The sequence below is a fragment of the Rhinopithecus roxellana genome, chromosome 8, assembly GCF_007565055.1.
Source record: "Rhinopithecus roxellana isolate Shanxi Qingling chromosome 8, ASM756505v1, whole genome shotgun sequence".
Taxonomy (NCBI): Eukaryota; Metazoa; Chordata; class Mammalia; order Primates; family Cercopithecidae; genus Rhinopithecus; species Rhinopithecus roxellana.
The window spans coordinates 136,174,114-136,192,166 of record NC_044556.1 but is presented as its reverse complement, the minus strand read 5'-3'; the positions used below and the strand labels follow the sequence as shown (position 1 = coordinate 136,192,166).

General features: G+C 34.7%; 1 protein-coding gene across 1 annotated transcript in view; it reads right to left on the bottom strand.

Moving 5' to 3' along the window:
- The window catches only part of HMCN1 (hemicentin 1), a 470,019-nt gene that overhangs the window by 158,828 nt on the left and 293,138 nt on the right, over positions 1–18,053 (bottom strand). The window contains 6 exon segments of the mRNA XM_030936855.1: positions 543–639; positions 3,537–3,712; positions 8,529–8,652; positions 9,790–9,941; positions 10,658–10,834; positions 11,706–11,807. Coding sequence (XP_030792715.1) covers positions 543–639; positions 3,537–3,712; positions 8,529–8,652; positions 9,790–9,941; positions 10,658–10,834; positions 11,706–11,807 — 828 coding nt within the window.

Genomic DNA, 18,053 nt, shown 5'->3' with positions numbered 1-18,053 from the left:
AAAGATGTTTCAAATTGTTAAAAAAAAAAAAAATAAATAAATAAAAAAAAAAAAAAAAAAAGAATTACCTTAATTAGTAACAAATGGTAAAATTTCAACTGAGACTAGCTTTTCTCCCTGATTATCATAGTAATCCTATCTCCCACCACACAAGCACCTGTGTTCTTTCTCGCACATACACACACACAGTTCACATGTATAATTTGGCTTTTTGGCTTATTTTCTTTCCATTGATGAACCTACCACTAGTTACTAGAGAAGGCCCAATCATTACGAGACGCTGGCTGTGGAAGACAAAGGGCATGTTACTCAGGCAGATGAGGAGAATCCTTCAACATCAAAGTTACAAGAAAGTTCATCTAGAGTTGCTCTTGAAGTAGTTATATGAACTGATACCCAGGACAGTTCAGAACCATGTAAATGTACTAATTGTTGTTCATCTACCTATTAGAATCAGTTTTAGTTACATGGATGAATATCATTTTAAGTGACACAAAAACCACCGGCTGCATCATTTGCTTTCAAGAGCTGATTACACTTACCCCAAATGTTGACATTGTAGTTCTTTTCAGTTTTTCCAGCAACATTTGTTGCTTCACAAGTGTAACGACCAGTGTCTTGAACCTGAGCATCTTCAATCTGAAAATAAAATCATCCTTTGAAATCACACTTTCTATTTCACTTGAGGTTTTTTTATTAATACTATTTGTGATCTATTTCTTTTATTCTGAAGATTCACAAAGTTATCAAAAAGAGAGAAAATAGCAATATAAATGGCTATATGCCCATCACCCAGTTTCAACACAACAAGATTCAACCATTTTCATCTATGCCATACCTTATTTTAATCTGGTTTATATTAGGGGTTGAGGGTCTAGAACAGCTTTTTAAATACAATTCAGAAAAAAATAATGAAAAGGTACAATTTCTGTTGAAGTAATTTAAGACTTTAAATATGAAATCCTTATACATCCAGGAAACTGTCCAGTAAAATAACAGCCTTATTCTTGAGACCAATAATATATCTTTCTCCCATGCTGGGTTTGTAAGCTTCTTTAAGCTAAGTATTACATTACATTAGCCTCATTCTCCTAGTACCCAGTTTGGTGCTTGGCAGATGAATTAGTATCAGTAATTATTTTTCATGTATTTATGTACAACATGCATCAATGCTCATTCATTCATTGACCATTTGCAGTTATTACAACACTTGTACTAGGTACTGTAGGTAGAAGACATAAACAGATATAATGTCACATATGGTTTCTGATTTAAGTTTGCAATCTAGTTGAGAATATAAAGAATGTGAACATAAAAAGAACTTAATAATAAATAATATATAATAATACAAGATAATACCAAAGATACAACAAGCAGTATGTGACTTATTGCCAACTAAGTTTGCAATCAATAATTTCTAAAACATTCAATGATCACAGAAGTTAGAGTGATCATTTGAAGTATTTAGCTTAGCAGGGGTGCACAGAAGGCAGTCAATAAACATTTATTAATCAATTGGTGTGAACAATAGAGATGGAATTAGCTAAAAGAACACATGGAGCACCTAAGAATATTAGACTTGAAAGAGGAAATAAAATCCAACCTCCTCATTTTACAGATAAGGAAACTCAATCAATTAAGATATCTAAATTGCTCAGAGTCACATAATTCGTGGCAGGCTCACTCAAATCTGGGGTTCCAAGTCCTTAAGGTCAGTATGCACAGGCCTGCATGTCTCATAGAAAGGGTCGGGGAGGGAATAATAGAGAGGAGGGATTAATATTTATTGAGCACCTAGTGTGTACCAGGCAAAACAAAATGGTAAGATTCTATTACTTGATTTTGTTAGAGATGTGTGTGAATGGTAGTGCGTAGGTAAGATGCTTTTAACTGACTAATAAGAATTGCATTCCAAAAAAGTTTTCATTCCTCTGATCTTCTCCCTAAACCCCTCAATGGGACAAACTTCTGTACTCACTGAGATTTGCATTTATGCAATTGTCTCCCTCTGTCATTTCGTCAGAGTTAAGGTTTGAGAATTTTACCACATGCTTTCTAGAATGCTAGGCTCTGCCCCTGCGAATGGACAATGACTTTTCTTCTTCTTCTTCTTCCTTTTTTTTTTTTTTTCTTGTGTAGTTCAATTAGTTCATCCCTCTTTCTTTCATCAGTGATTCTGGTCTTTCCTTTCTCACCCAGCTCCATTATTATACAATCATAATACCCAAGATCTCCATCCTCTGCCTCTAACATACTCCTTCATGCTCCCTTTCACTCAACCCCATGCTTCTGTCTTCCTTAGGTAAGCTGCCCAGCTTACTGCCTGCCATCTATTTCTCAAGATTCTTTATCAGTAATAAACCTTCCTTTAGCAAGAGGCTATGTGGTGGTTAGTAGCACAGGTTCTGAAGCCCTACTCCTGGTGTTCTAATCCAATTTCTGTCTTTCAGTAACTGTAGGCAGATTACTTAGCTGGTCTTTTGATTTCTCAGTTTGGTTATTATGAGGATGTTATAAACATTCGGCAGTCTTCTGTCCTCCTGAATCTGAATTCCTTAGGCTGACTTTCAATGTCACACTTTATTTCATTCAAATCAACCTTTTCAACATTATTTCTAAATATTCACTTTGTTAAATTCTCTGTTTGAGCCAAACTAGCTGACTTGCTTCCCTTGCCTCTTATCTCATCTACCTCTAAAACACTAAGTAGTCTTTTAAGACTAATCCTGGCAACCAGAGCCTCACCTTTTGCCACCCCTCAAAATGTATTATCTGTACCATCCACTTGGTAATTGACTCAGACTATAGTACTTGTTGCATTTTTCAACTAAATTGTTAATTTTTTATGTATTTACATGAGATTGGAAGACATCAAGGACATGAAGTGTGTCATGCTTGTTTGCATTTCTTTTTTTTTTTTTTTTTTTTTTTTTTTGAGACAAAGTCTTGCTCTGTCACCCAGGCTGGAGTGCAGTGGTGTGATCTCAGCTTAATGCAACCTCCACCTCCCGGGTTCAGGCAGCTGTCTTACCTCAGCCTCCCAAGTAGCTGAGATTACAGGTGCATGCCACCATGCCAGGCTAATTTTTGTACTTTTAGTAGAGACAGGGTTTCACCATGTTGACTGGGCTGCTCTTGAACTCCTGACCTCAAGTGATCTGCCCACCTTGGCCTCCCAAAGTGTTGGGATCAGGTGTGAACCATCATGACTTTTTGCATCTTTGTCCAGAGCACCTAAAATGGGCACTTGGTGATTGGCTGGAAGACTGAAGGTGAGGCACACCTTGGATTATTTCTATGATATTTTCCTGGAAGCATTTTTTGAGATCGTTTCTGGATATGGATGACAAATAATTGAATCTCACTAAGCACAAAATTTAAAAATATTACAAACCTCATCAATAAAAGGGTTCCTAGAATTTTGTAAGAGAAAATTAGTCCAACACTTGTAAAAGACAGTCACGCTAAATAGGGGTAGTACCAAAACCATGAACTTACAATAACATAAGATAAAATAAATGAATCCATATCCTTACCTTGAACACACTTCCATTTTCAGATATACTGAGGCCTGGTTTCTTCAGCAAGGGGTGGCCGTCTTTTAACCAAGTAAGAGTAGGTGGGGGAACAGCATCGCTTTGACATAGTAACTCCACAGCTTGGCTAATGAGGACAGAGACATTCTGTTCTTCTCCCATAATATTTGGTGGAACTACATGAAAGATGGGTTTTCTTTCAGGATAAAACAGGCCAGCACACTATTTATATTCATTAATTAGCAGGACATATACTGAATACCTGTATTGGTTCTTTTAAGATGTAGGATCACAATCATTCTAACATACGCTTTTGAATCACTTGGTTCAGAATCAAGTACTAATAAATCACTGATTAATGTATTCTTGTTGAACAATACTTCTCACTTCTCCCACAAATATTATGGGAGAAGAACAGAGACATTCTGTTCTTCTCCCATAATATTTGGTGGAACTACATGAAAGATGGGTTTTCTTTCAGGATAAAACAGGCCAGCACACTATTTATATTCATTAATTAGCAGGACATATACTGAATACCTGTATTGGTTCTTTTAAGATGTAGGATCACAATCATTCTAACATACGCTTTTGAATCACTTGGTTCAGAATCAAGTACTAATAAATCACTGATTAATGTATTCTTGTTGAACAATGCTTCTCACTTTTTATGTAAAAAACGTTTAGAACGGGAAGTTCTCAAGTGCCCAAATAAGAAACTTTTAGAACTAGATGTTACTGTGTAAGGTTTACAAAGTAATAAATCACTCATGAAATATTTTAGAAACAATAAGCTAAGGGTGAATACGCCTCCAATATTTATTTGTAATTTTTGCAAAAGAAATAGATGTCATAGTCACAGAGGCAACATTAAAAAATAGTTGGAGGATATCATAGAGCTCATCCAGTCCCATCTTGCAGTGTGCAAAACATAAAATTGGTGTCAGATAATAGCTTGTGCAAAATAATATGATTAATTGGTGGTAAAGTTAGGAGCCTTCTGACTTGCAGTTTAGTGTTCTTTTTGGTTTTCCATGGTGACAGAATAAAGAACAAATCAATTCAATGACCAGCTGCACAACATACTCACAATTGCATAAGAGGAAATAAGTGGAAATTTTAATGAGATTAAAATTAGGATTCTCTGGCTATATAAAGCTCCTTAGATGCTGAAATGTGTTTTCTGAAAAGTTTAAGAAATCTCTTTCCCTTGGGTATATTAAAGAATACAGTAAACAATCATTTATCTTAGATGGTTTAGGTACAGTCCTGCCAAGAATGAGAGGGTAGGCTCCATAACTTCTCAAGGACTCTTTCAGGCCTGTATATATAATCATTCAGAAACACAAACTAATGATGAAATCAGGCCTGTTATAAAAGGCCATTCCAACAAAGCACAGAGAGGAATTTCCTTGGCCATTTCTCACGAAATCCTATCACTATGCAGGGCTATAGAAAATTTGCTATATTTGTAGCATTTTTTTTTAACCACAAAAAAGGTTAAGTTGTACTAAAATGTTTTGGTAGAAACAAGATTTTTGTGGTAAAAATATTATTATCGTTTATCAGCCATTGTTTCAGGCTTGATACTCCATCAGCATGTGGCAAGATAAAGAAGGCAATAGACTTTGACTATAGTAGTAGTATTGTGCCTCTGTAACCATGAGGTTTCTCTGTTCCTATGTCTGCTACAGAGGGAAAGGGTATGAACTAAAGAGCACTTTCATTTGCTGTTTTGGGATGCAGGACTTATGTTAAACTCAAAGAAATTGATGCTGAAGGAAGAAACACACTGCACAATGGGTGAGATTGACCAATGGAGCATTTGTGCAGAGATTCATGATGTTCCTTCTGCTAAATTTAGTAGTACACACAGACATCTGGCTCTTGATAAGGTTAAAGTAATCTGAGAAACAGAAAACACTGACATTTTTGATGTGTGACACATTCGATAAAAGATACATGATTAGTCTGAGATTTAAACTACTACAAAAATAGCAAAGTGGGTGAGCACAATTAGTGCCACTTTCTTTCCTTTTTTTTTTTGAGAAGGTGTTTCGCTCTTATTGCCCAGGTTGGAGTACAGTGGCACAGTCTCGGCTCACTGCAACCTCTGCCTCCCAGGTTCAAGCAATTCTCTTGCCTCAGCCTCCCAAATAGCTGGGATTGCAGGCATGTGCCACCACAACTGGCTAATTTTTTTTTTTTTTTTTTTTTGTATTTTTAGTAGATACGGGGTTTCACCATGTTGACCAGTCTGGTCTCGAACTCCTGACCTCAGGCGATCCATCTGCCTTGGCCTCCCAAAGTGCTGGGATTATAGGAGTGAGCCACTGAGCCTGGCCTAATTAGTGCCATTTTCTAAAGATGCCATGAAAACAGATTCACAAGTCCTAGCACTCAGGAAGCCCTAAATAGAATAGCTGATTTCACATCTTGGAAATAATTTTAGGTAAAGTTTGGCCTCATTGAATAAAAAAGTACCGTGTATAAAAATGTTTGTCTTAGATTATTTGTAGAATCTACAAAACAGCATGAGTTCATTATGACTGCAGAAGTGAAAGTCGGAAACAATTCAAGACTACAGAATGCTAATTCATTTCCAAATATATTTTCCTTCAGTTACTTTCTTTTTTACACTAAATGAGTTGAATCAAGTTCAAAAGGAAACCAGATTCTTTAAATGAGAGGAAAAAATGCAAAAACAATGGAGTATTTGTTTAAGGGACAAAAACTGAAGCAAATCTAATTATAGCCAAGAATATATATTACCAAAACATGTATTTTTTTTTCTGTCCTGTCTCTCATTTCCAACTTTTTGTTTGGTCTGAGAAGAGAACAAGGGTTCTACCCTTTAGATCCTCAGCTTTCTTAGATGTTATCCCTATTTTGCTTTGTGGTTATGTTGCTTAGGAAGGGATGTGTTCTGGACCTGTTTCTCATCCTAAGCATTATGTTTGTTAAATTTAATTACTAAAATCAGAGTTGTCATAGGGTTGTCGTTGCTGGGAAGCTGAAGAATGTATGATCTCCAGGAAAGTTCTCTGAGCTTAAGTTTAAAGAAAAGGCACTATATGAATCCAAATCTTTTAAAAACTCAATTCTCTTGTTTCAATATCTCAGGGTATGGCAAAACATACTCTGAATTATACCAGGGAGAAAAATTTTAACGAACTACTCATAATTGTAGGAAAAGCTACTTTGCCTACTATCTCCTTCTCCTATTCCACCCCCCAACACCACCACAACCCCCGGTGTAAATCTGAAGGTGATTTATCTCTGGGAATTAACATTCATTAGGCTCTAATTAGACACACATCACCAAGGTTACTACTACAAATATAAAAATATAATTTATGGAAATAATACTAATAGTGAAATACAGATTGGACACTGATTTTAGATTAAAAACCTGTTTTACTTTTACACTTTTTCAGCAGCTTGCTGCATGGATATTTCAATGGCTTAACACATATAAACATTCCCAAACATATATATCAGCTAGCCATTTGACTTTTATATCAGAGAAAGATACTGATTTTCAGCCTAAGAAAGTAGTATAGAAGTATCTTAGCAAATGATAAGGAATAGTGATGCATGTTTCTGTAATTCCTGGAAAATATCAACTCTTTATCATCTCCCAGGTTCACTCTTGACACTAGCCAGTGTAGAAATGTAAGAAGACTATCTCAGAATTCTGTGTTGACTAAAACTCTGTCAAGACCAATGTCACCCCTCTACTTGCTTCCTAATGACTGAAGAACTACTGTGTTACACACTTGATTAATTGATGAATCAGTCTCAAAGGGTATTTTAGAATAGAAACTTTCCAGTTCTTCATAAAGCATAAAAGCGACTCAATTCAGGGAAGGAGTTAAAATTCCTGGGGTTGGGCATTATAGACCTATCTGTTACCTCAAATACCTAAGTAAATCTGGAGGCTGGATGTGAACTCACGTCAATTGCAGTAGCAACAAAAAAGAAAGAGCACAGAGAACCCTTTGGTAGTGTACCGATGCCAACTAAAACTTTTACTTTCATTAAATATGTATGATATCCATAACAAGGGGTCTTTTTACTAAAACATTATGTAATGATAAATGTTAGTTGTGATCATTACATTTACATTGGCAGACATATAAGAGAAGACAACATGGTCCGCATTGTCTGGAGGTAAAATTTTTTAAAAAGGTAATATATTTCAGAAAGGAATGAATTATTTAGAAGTGAGGTAGGACTTTAAAGAGAAGGCTTGCATTCTGCATTAAACAGAAACTCTTCAAGAGGTCATAAAAGAAATAATTTCATTATTCCATGAACTAAGGAATATATTGCAAATAAACCTCAGAAAAAAGTCTAAAAGAGTTCTGAATGTAAAGGTATACTGGAATGTGGATAGACAAGCATAATATATAAATGGAGATCAAGAAGCCCCAACTTTCTTCTGGGGCTCTTTTGCTGTGATGGGATCAGGTATTTCCTTTTGTGATCATTGTGGGCAGCATTGAGAGTGGGCAAAAACTTAAATTTTGCCTACATTTATATTAACTTTTTGCTTCTCAAAGAGCCCTTAATGCACAAACATAGTATTGATCACAAATATGCTGATTACAAATATTTAGAAAGTAATAAAAGCATGGCTTTGAGTAGAATGAATGAAGAGAGCTACTTGAACAGATACTTGCTTCAATGAGAAGATTATCTCTTCTAAATGGCAGAGCTGCTATCCACAGTCATGGTTTTCAGAGTACTCTATAAAACCAACACCCTACACGCTGGCTGTGTGCATTTTACTTTCTCAGAACTTTAAAAAAGGAAAATCATCCAAAGTCAGATATAAGGCAGAAAGAGAATCTGATTTGAATTGATCCTGTAATATCATTTTTAAGGTTCATTGTTCTTTATTGTCAACAACTTCCCTTAACTTTCTCAATGATTTTAGGACCCAAACACATGTCTATCAGAGCAAAATTAATTACTAAAATTTCTCACCATATACTCGGAGGTCAATGTCCCTTTGTTTTTCTCCAGCAGCATTCACTGCCACGCAGGTGTACCTTCCTGTGTCACTGATTTGTGCACTGGTCAGTGCTAGGATTCGACCACCAGAGAGAACCTGTCAATGAGAAGAATGCTAAATAACCAATATGTCTCTGAGAATGGTAGGTGTAATAGATATTTTCTCTTATTTTCTTGAGGTTAGTCAGTTAACACTTGCCTTTCAGGAAGATTTTCTCTTGGATATTTTTAAGTAGGCAAACATCATATAATACTCTTTTCATCTTCTCAGTGGAAGAATGTAAGAGGCTAGAATTAAATTTGGTAAAGACTACTGAAAATAAGTCTTTACATATGGCATCAGATGAAAGTCAACTTTCATCCATACACACTACAAACAGAGAGAAAGATGCCAGGAGAGAAACATGAGTTGGAATAAGAGGCGCTAATTCTCTTTCTAATTTTTCTTTGGGTAAAAAGGTAAGAAACTGAAATTAACAACAAAGTAGTAGCCAAATTAATTAATAAGCTACAATGATTATTCTTTATCCCACAAATTCAGTTGTATTTCTAAAATACTGACATTAACTCTGGATGTTCTATGATCCCAAATTTTGAAAGCATTAGATTTGCAAGAAAACCTGAAGAAGTAGAATGTTATGAGAACTATGCTTTCTGTTAGGCAAGATAAAAATTAAACTTTAAATTAGGTATATATGTACTTCTATATTTTTAATTTTGACTCAATATAATGCATTTAAAATTTTTCTAGGACTCAAATTTTACTTCTCATGATGTTTACATTATATTTTTTCTTACTATATTACTTAATGTTTTTGTAGAAGTATATATGCTCTGTGTAGTCTCTGATTCATAACTATTTGAAGACATTTAAACCTAAATTCTACCAGAAAATTCCTGTTTTGTTGATTAACATTTCTTTGTGTAAAGTATCTATTGTGGTAGTAGCAGAAAGTGGAGTGGGGCAGGTAGAAAACAACAAATATCTAAAGCAAATGGTCAAAATATAACACCTAAAAGTAAAATAAGGGAACTCTTAGAAACAGTGAGCTTTTAATGAATTATTTGGGGATCCCCGGTATGTGTCCATGGTTTTTATGGTTGCATATGTATACTTAAAAAATAGCATCTGTTAATCCTTGTTCTCTAAATCTCTTCAACAGTTTTACCTGCGTGTACTTCCTGTACTGAATAATCAGGTGGTAAATGTCACCAAAGAAATGAATGAAAGTACCTGTATTCCATTAGAAAAACTAGAAACAGGACTCCCATCTTTCAACCAGGTCAGACTTGGGGCAGGAATACCTCTGGCTTCACATTCTAACCTCACCGGGTTGTTAACCACCACTGCCACCATGTTATTGCTGCCAGAAATTGATGGGGCCACTGAAAAAAACAAATGAAAGTAAGACATGTTAATATCACAGGATTTGTGACCTCAAATGACAAAAACTACATGTAATGTCTACAATATTGTGTTCTTATTGGAGGGTTTGTTCTTGTTTTTTGGTAAGTTCTTTCACCTCTCTTATTTAAGATCTAATCACAGCCATCCTGTGAGATAAATAGAGCAAGTATCAATTTCTCCATTTCACAGATGAGGAAAAACAAGTTTTGCCAGTCTGTTTAAGAAATCAGTTTTTTATGCCAGAGTGGAATTTTATTTATTGATTTCTAGGCTTGTGTGTGTGTGCAGGAACACACATGTGTACCCCCCTTCAATCACTGCATTCACTGTAGTATGTTAACTACCAACTTCTCTTAAAAGCATTATTAGAGATAATCACTCAGAAACGTTTCATTAATACCTATGATTCTTTTAGAGAGCATTTACAAGCAGCGTTTTTTTGTCGTTAGCTAACAGTATCAATGACTATTTCAACAACTCATTGAAAGCAAACTTAAGTCAACAGCATGTGGAAATTGAGCATTTTAATAGGAATCAGGAATAAGCACATTTATAAGTTTTAGAACACTGTGCCCTTACATAAAGATGACAATAACACACTCTGTTAAATACTTACACAATAATTTTATAGAAGCACTTAATAATTTTGAATGCTTCTTTACCCCAGAATGAATCTAGGTGAAGTGGCACTAACCATGAACTTGCAGACTGTAAAATAACTCTGTAGCTCCAGCTGAGTTGATGGCCACGCATTTAAATATGCCAGCATCTGAGATCTGGGCACTTTCGATATCAATGATCTGTCCTCTGTTCAAGAAAGTCATGCTAGTGGAACCTGAGAGTAGACGATTATCTTTGTACCATGTAATAACTGAAAGAAGGGGAGAAGATGATCTATGTAAAAATTTTTTAAATTAAATATACTAAGTTGGATCTTAGCTAAGTCACAATTACTTTATTCTTATACTTATCATTTGAATTTAATCTGTTTAAGTAATCATCTCTTTAGCTTTGATTTTTAAGAGAATGTAACCCTTAGAAAAACACCAAGCACCAAGTCAGTGAGTCCTGAAAATGAATTTAGAAGAAAGATATTCTTTACTATCTCTAATACATCAGTATTATTTAATAGCAAACTTTCAACTTATCTATTTTTTTTGTTGTATGTTTCCTTTCATCCATAAAATGTTGGCTATATGCCTAACCAACCAAATACCATACACATTATTGACCTTAAAAATGTATGTTGTTACTGATTCATATGAATAATCTACCAGTGGTGGGAATATACAAAACAAAGTTGTAGTCTCATTAGAATGACAATTTGATGTAGCTTCATTAAGATGCTTTTAAGTTAAAAAAAAGTTTTGAGCTGAGATCCGGCCACTGCACTCCAGCCCGGGCGACAGAGCGAGACTCCGTCTCAAAAAAAAAAAAAAAAAAAGTTTCAGCATAAATGGATATAAACCACCATGTGGGTCTTGTGGCCACAATACTGACAATAAGATGATTAAGGTATTCACGTATTTCTACATTGTTTAAATAAATTGTTTCATGCAGTTAAAGGCAATAAAAATTCAAAAATTTTATCTAACTGATAATATTCTTATCAATGTTTCACCCATGAAATGTATTCTATAACCTGTTCTTTACGAGTAATTAGTATATTATGCTCAAAACCAGTTTCAGTTATTCCCAGAAATCTTAAAATATTAAGTTATAGAGTCCAAGAGTAAATGTACCAGGCACAGGATTTCCAGCTGCCTTACACTCCAGCTGTACAGGGTTGCTCACCACCACAGTCTCATTCAGCATCTTCCCTGCATCTTCCAGATGAGGTGGTTCTGCAAGAGGCCCAAACAGATACTTCTAAGTAGAATATTTAAGCTGAAATTGTTTGCTCAATTAAAATTATATTTTTTCTTCCTTTCTTCTTTTTTTCACATGTATACACTGACCTATTTGGAATAAAAGTATACTATTAAATAGACTGAAGAACAAGATTTAAAAAAATCTAAATAAGTTTTCTAGATCACACATTTCTCTGTGTCCAGATAGGAAAATTCTTATAATTATATAGATTAGTAGAGGAGTTAAAAAAAAAGTTAAAGACAGATTTTTTATTGTACTTAATCTGATTGATTTGGTAAGTAATTATCTTTACCAAGAAGTAATTAGTCTACTAAATTTGAACTCTTCCAGTGAAGAAGAAATCAACATCTCAAAATATCTTACTTTATCTTTGGATAGCACTATCTTAAGCTATTTCAGAAAAAGCAGAATAATTTTTGTGTGTTTTTTGACAGCTTTTTTCCTTTGATATAAAATTTAAACTTAAGTTATTCACAAAATAAAACAGAAAAGTATATTTTCAACTTTAAGTAATTACTGATAAGGATGATCTGTTATTTAATATAGTTGGAAAGTAGGAATTCGTGAAGTCTGAGAGGCATAATATAAAAGAAATAACTTGGAACATTAATTTCATGTTTTCAACAATATCTCAAGGAGTGTGAGAGGCATACCAGGATAAGAAAATTACAAGGGAATTAAAGGTTCTGTCTTGTTTGAAAAAGATGTTGTAAATTAGTATCTGAAGTTGACAGAAAAAAACATATTTTAAGAATTTGCTACATTTAACTAATTCAATGCACTAGAGATGCTCAACCCACATACAATCAATAAATCCATCAATCCATTAATCTACCAAAAACAGGAAAGGGGGAAGAAGGAAAGAAAACAAGAAAAAATAGAAGTAAGATGGCAGAAATAAAATCAAATATATAAATATGAATGAGTTCATTTAATTGTTTAACAGAATTTTTTTGACACTTAAAATAGTGACTTTTTGACATGTTAATACTTGTATGGGTGGCCGGGTGCGGTGGCTCATGCCTGTAATCCCAACACTTCAGGAGGCTGAGGCAGGCGAATCACAGGTCAGGAGTTTGAGACCAGCCTGGCCAACATGGTGAAACCCCGTCTCTACTAAAAATACAAAAAATTAGCCAGACATAGTGGTGGGTGCCTGTAATCGCAGCTACTTGGGAGGCTGACACAGGAGAATCACTTGAACGTGGGAGGTGGAGGTTACAGTGAGCTGAGATCATGCCATTGCACTCCAACCTGGGCAACAAGAGTGAAACTCCACCTCAAAAAAAAAAAACAAAAAACAAAAAACAAAAAATCAACTTGTGTGGGTGACAAGGTTTGGCTATGTCCCCACCCAAATCTCGTCTTGAATTCTGGCTTGGAGGGACCCCACTGGTAGATAACTGAATCACGGGGGCGGTTCCCCCATACTGTTCTCATGGTGGTGAATAAATTTCATGGGATCTGATGGTTTTAGATCCATCAGATTGCCTTGGCTCTCATTCTCTTCTCTCATCTGCCACCATGTGAGATGTGCCTTTTGCCTTCTGCCATGATTGTGAGACCTCCCCAGCTATGTGGAACTGTGAGTTCATTAAACCTCTTTGTTTTCTAAATTGCCCATTCTTGGGTATGTCCTTTATCGGCAGCACGAAAATGGACTAATACAACGGGTTAAAACTATTTTTTAATTAAAATATCCAAGTGAATAAGGAGCACAAATAAAAACCCACAAAAATGTTACAATAAGGAGCTAGACAAAGATATACAATAATTTGACATCAATTTCTGATAAATATACAAAGCAAAAATTATTAAACATGACAAAGCAACTTGATTTATATTAACATGTTACAATTCATGAATAATATTTTATAATGACAATACCTTATGCATTGAATAACAAAGCAAAAATTGTTAGAAAGCAAGAAAAATTCTAAAACTAAGAATTCTAAAAAATTCTAAAAGCAAGAAAAACTCTAAAAGTGGTGTATTTTAACATGTCCTTCTCAGAAACTGGCTGTGTAGTGAAACAAAAATTACAGTTGTAAAGAATATGAAAAATAAAAGTACCCATCCAGATCGTGTATGCATATGTGTATGTGTGTGTTTGGGGATGTGTAGTTACCAAAGAATATGTATGTTTTTTAAATGACAATGGAATATTTTCAAAATGAAATATTAGCCCACAAAATACCCATAAGGTATTTTATAATCACAATTTTAAAAAACTATAAAATATAAATCAACAACAAAAATACAAAGCTATCTACATGGGGAAAATCTCATTAAAGATGAAATCAAGATAAGGGTATAAGTTTAGAAAAACATAAAGTGAAATTGATTAATATTAAAACCTGTAGGATGTCACTAAAGCAGTACAGTACTTAAAGAAAATCTAAAGCCATAATTAACATATATAAAAAACAAGAAATAATGGAAAAATGTCCTAAGCACTCAACCCAGAATTTAAAAGACCAATACAATAAACCAAAACAGGCTAGAAATAAATAATAAATATAAAAGCAGTAAACAAACAAAATCAAAGAAGATAAAAAAACTCAAAGTTGATTTTTGAAAAGTCTAAAATAAAGTCTGTTTTCAGAAGTAGATGTCCTTTGGGTCAAATCTCTTTTGTCCTGGGAGTTTTTCCTAAAGACTCACCCTAGAACCACCCCTCCTTCACTCTTATAATTACTTTTGTATTCATTTAATTCCATGTATTAACCCTACCTGTTTGAAATGCCTAGAATGCTTCTGTTTTCTGCACTGAATTCTGATTATCAACACAGTATTTAAGGACACAAGACCTCTAAATATGGCTATCTAACTTTTCCAACTGGAAAAGAAAAAAGGAAGAATAATCAGTCCATGGCACATTCCTTCAAAACAGCTTTTTAAATACTTGAAGCCTTCTGGACTGAAGTGCTCATTGAAGAATCTGACAGACTATGTAGCTGCTGCAATAAAACACTACTATGGGAATAAGAAATACAGAGCTATGGAATGGGTTGGCAATTTCTCACTTCACTAGAGAACTTTAAGAAAGATTGGATGTCAGCAAGAATGCCAGACTAAGGACTCAAAAAATCTACTACTCTAGTAAAGAAACAAAAACATTGGAAACATTGTCAAAATCAACCTTTTCAGAACTTGGGAAATTAACCAAAGACTTGCAAAAATCCAAAAAGTATTTATTAAAAAGTAAGTAGCTAAATTTCATTTAAAACAGTGAGTTTTGTGGCATTTTAACTGACCTACCCCTGTCACCCTCTCTCCAGCTCAAACTTGAAAACAAATAGTCCAATAATCGCAGTGAAAAAAGCAGCCTAGCAGACACTGAAGGAAGTACAATAGGTTTCGAGCTACCCGAAAGTACCATTCTGAGAGAACTGTCATTATTTGACCTGTCTGGGCTTTCTGTGAAAGTTCCTATTTGCAAGATTTTTCTTTATTTAACCAGACTCAATGTTCTGTCAGTGCAAACCTTTTCTGCAAGGGTAAAGTCTGTATAAACAGACTTCATAGAATTTATATAGAAAAGTTCGTTTCCTTATGCTTCTAAAACAAATTACCTCAAACTTGGTAGCTTAAACAATACAAATTTATCTTACAGTTTTATAGGTCAGAAGTCCAACATGGCCTGACTGGGTTAATATTAAGGTGTTAGCAGAGCTGAATTCCCTTCTGGAGGCTCTAGAGGAGAATCTGTTCTCTTGCCTTTTCCAACTTCTACAGGCCATTTCCTCCATCTTCAAAGCCAGCAATGGGCAGGCCATGAGAGGATGTGAGTGGAGCATTCTTCTCACGTTATATCACTCTGATATGCTGCTTCCCTTTTCCACATTTAATAATCCTTATGATTACATTGGGTTCATCCAGATAATTAGGTATTACCTTCCTATTTTAAGGTCAAATGATTAACAACCTTAATTCCCCTTTATGATGTAACCTAACATATTAACAGGTTCAAGGATTAGGATATGAAAATTTGGGAGGATGCCAGTATTCTGCCTACTCACTAATGAATCAAGACACAACAATGAAAACCAGCAACAAAAAACAATAACAATAAAAACCATGAGGAGAGAAGGATATGATTTTCAGAGTTGCCACATTATATTATTTAAAATACCTACTTTTTCAACAAAAATTGCAAGATAGCATTGCTCATACGTAGAAAAAGAAGCAGCATAGAAACTGTCCATCAGGAAACCTAGAACCTAGATATTGGATTTACTAGACAAAAACTTTAAATCTGCTATTTTAAATACAATTGGCCCTCTCTATCTGCAGTGTCAACCAACCACAGATTGGAAATTTTTTTTTAATAAAAATAACAATACAACAATAAAAATTAATACAAATAAAAAATATAGTATAACTACATTTTTTACTATACTAAAAAATGTAGTATAATACATATCATTCATGCTGTATTGGGAATTAAGTAATCTAGAAACAATAAACTATATAAGAGGATGTATATACACAAATACTATACAATTTATTTATTTTAATGTTTATCTCAATAGTTGTTGGGGTACAGGTGGTGTTGGTTACATGGATAAGTTCTTCAGTGGTGATTTGAGATTTTAGTACACCCATCACTCGAACAGTATACGCTGTACCCAATATGTAGTCTTTTATCCCTCATCCCCCGTCACACTTCCCCCTGAATCCCCAAAGTGCATTATATCATTATTATGCCTTTGCATCCTCATGGCTTAACTCCTACTTATAAGTGAGAACATACAATATTTGATTTTCCATTCCTGGGTTACTTCACTTAGAATAATGGCCTCCAACTCCATCCAAGTTGCTGCAAAAGACATTATTTCATTCCTTTTTATGGCTGAGTAGTATTCCATGGGGTGTGTGTGTGTGTGCGTGTGTGTGTGTACATATATATATATATATATATATATATATATATATATATATCACATTTTCTTTATCCACTCTGGTAGATGGGCACTTAGGTTGGTTCCATATCTTTGCAATTGCGAATTGTGCTGCTGTAAACATGCATGTGCACATGTCTTTTTCATATAACAACTTTTTTTCTTTTGGATAAATACCCAGTGGTGAGATTGCCGGGTCGAATGGTATTCTACTTTTGGTTCCTTAAGGAATCTTCATACTGTTCTCCATAGTAGTTGTACTAATTTACATTCCCACCAGCAGTGTAAAAGTGTTTCCTTTCACTGCATCCACAGCACATCTTTTTTTTTTTTTTTTTTGCTTTTTACTTATGGTCATTGCGTTAGTTCATTCTCATGCTGCTAATAAAGACATACCCAAGACTGGGTAATTTAAAAAGGAAAGGGGTTTCATTGACTCACAGTTCAGCATGGCTGGGGAGGCCTCAGGAAGCTTATAATCATGGCTGAAGGGGAAGCAAACACATTCTTCTTCACATGGTAGCAGCAAGGAATAGTGCAGAGCAAAGGTGGGGAAAAGTCCCTTATAAGACCATTAGATCTCATGAGAACTTACTCCTATGATTCAATTACCTCCCATTGGGTCCCTCCCACAATACATAGAAATTATGGGAACTATGATTCAAGGTGAGATATGGGTGGGTACACAGTGAAACCATATCAGTCACTCTTGCAGGAGTAAGGTGGTATCTCATTGTGGTTTCAATTTGCATTTCCCTAATGATGAATGATGTCGAGCTTTTTTTCATATATTAGGTTGGCTGCCTGTATATCTTTGAGAATTGTCTATTCATATCCTTTGACCACTTTTTGATGGGATTATTTCTTTTTTCTTGCTGATCTGTTTGAGTTCCTTGTAAATTCTGAATATTGGTCCTTTGCCAGATGCATAGTTTGCTAATATTTTCTCCCACTCTGTGGGTTGTCTGTTAACTCTGCTGATTATTTCTTTTGCTATGCAGAAGGTTTTAGATTTAATTGGTCCCATTTATTATTTTTGCAACAAATATTATACAAATTTTTTTAGATGTGCTGCTTTTTATTATTATTATTATTATTATTATTATTATTATTATTATTATTATACTTTAAGTTCTAGGGTACATGTCCACAATGTGCAGGTTTGTTACATATGTATACATGTGCCATATTGGTGTGCTGCACCCATTAACTCATCATTTACATTAGGTATATCTCCTAATGCTATCCCTCCCCCCTACCCCCTCCCCACAATAGGCCCCGGTGTGTGATGTTCCCCTTCCCGAGTCCAAGTGA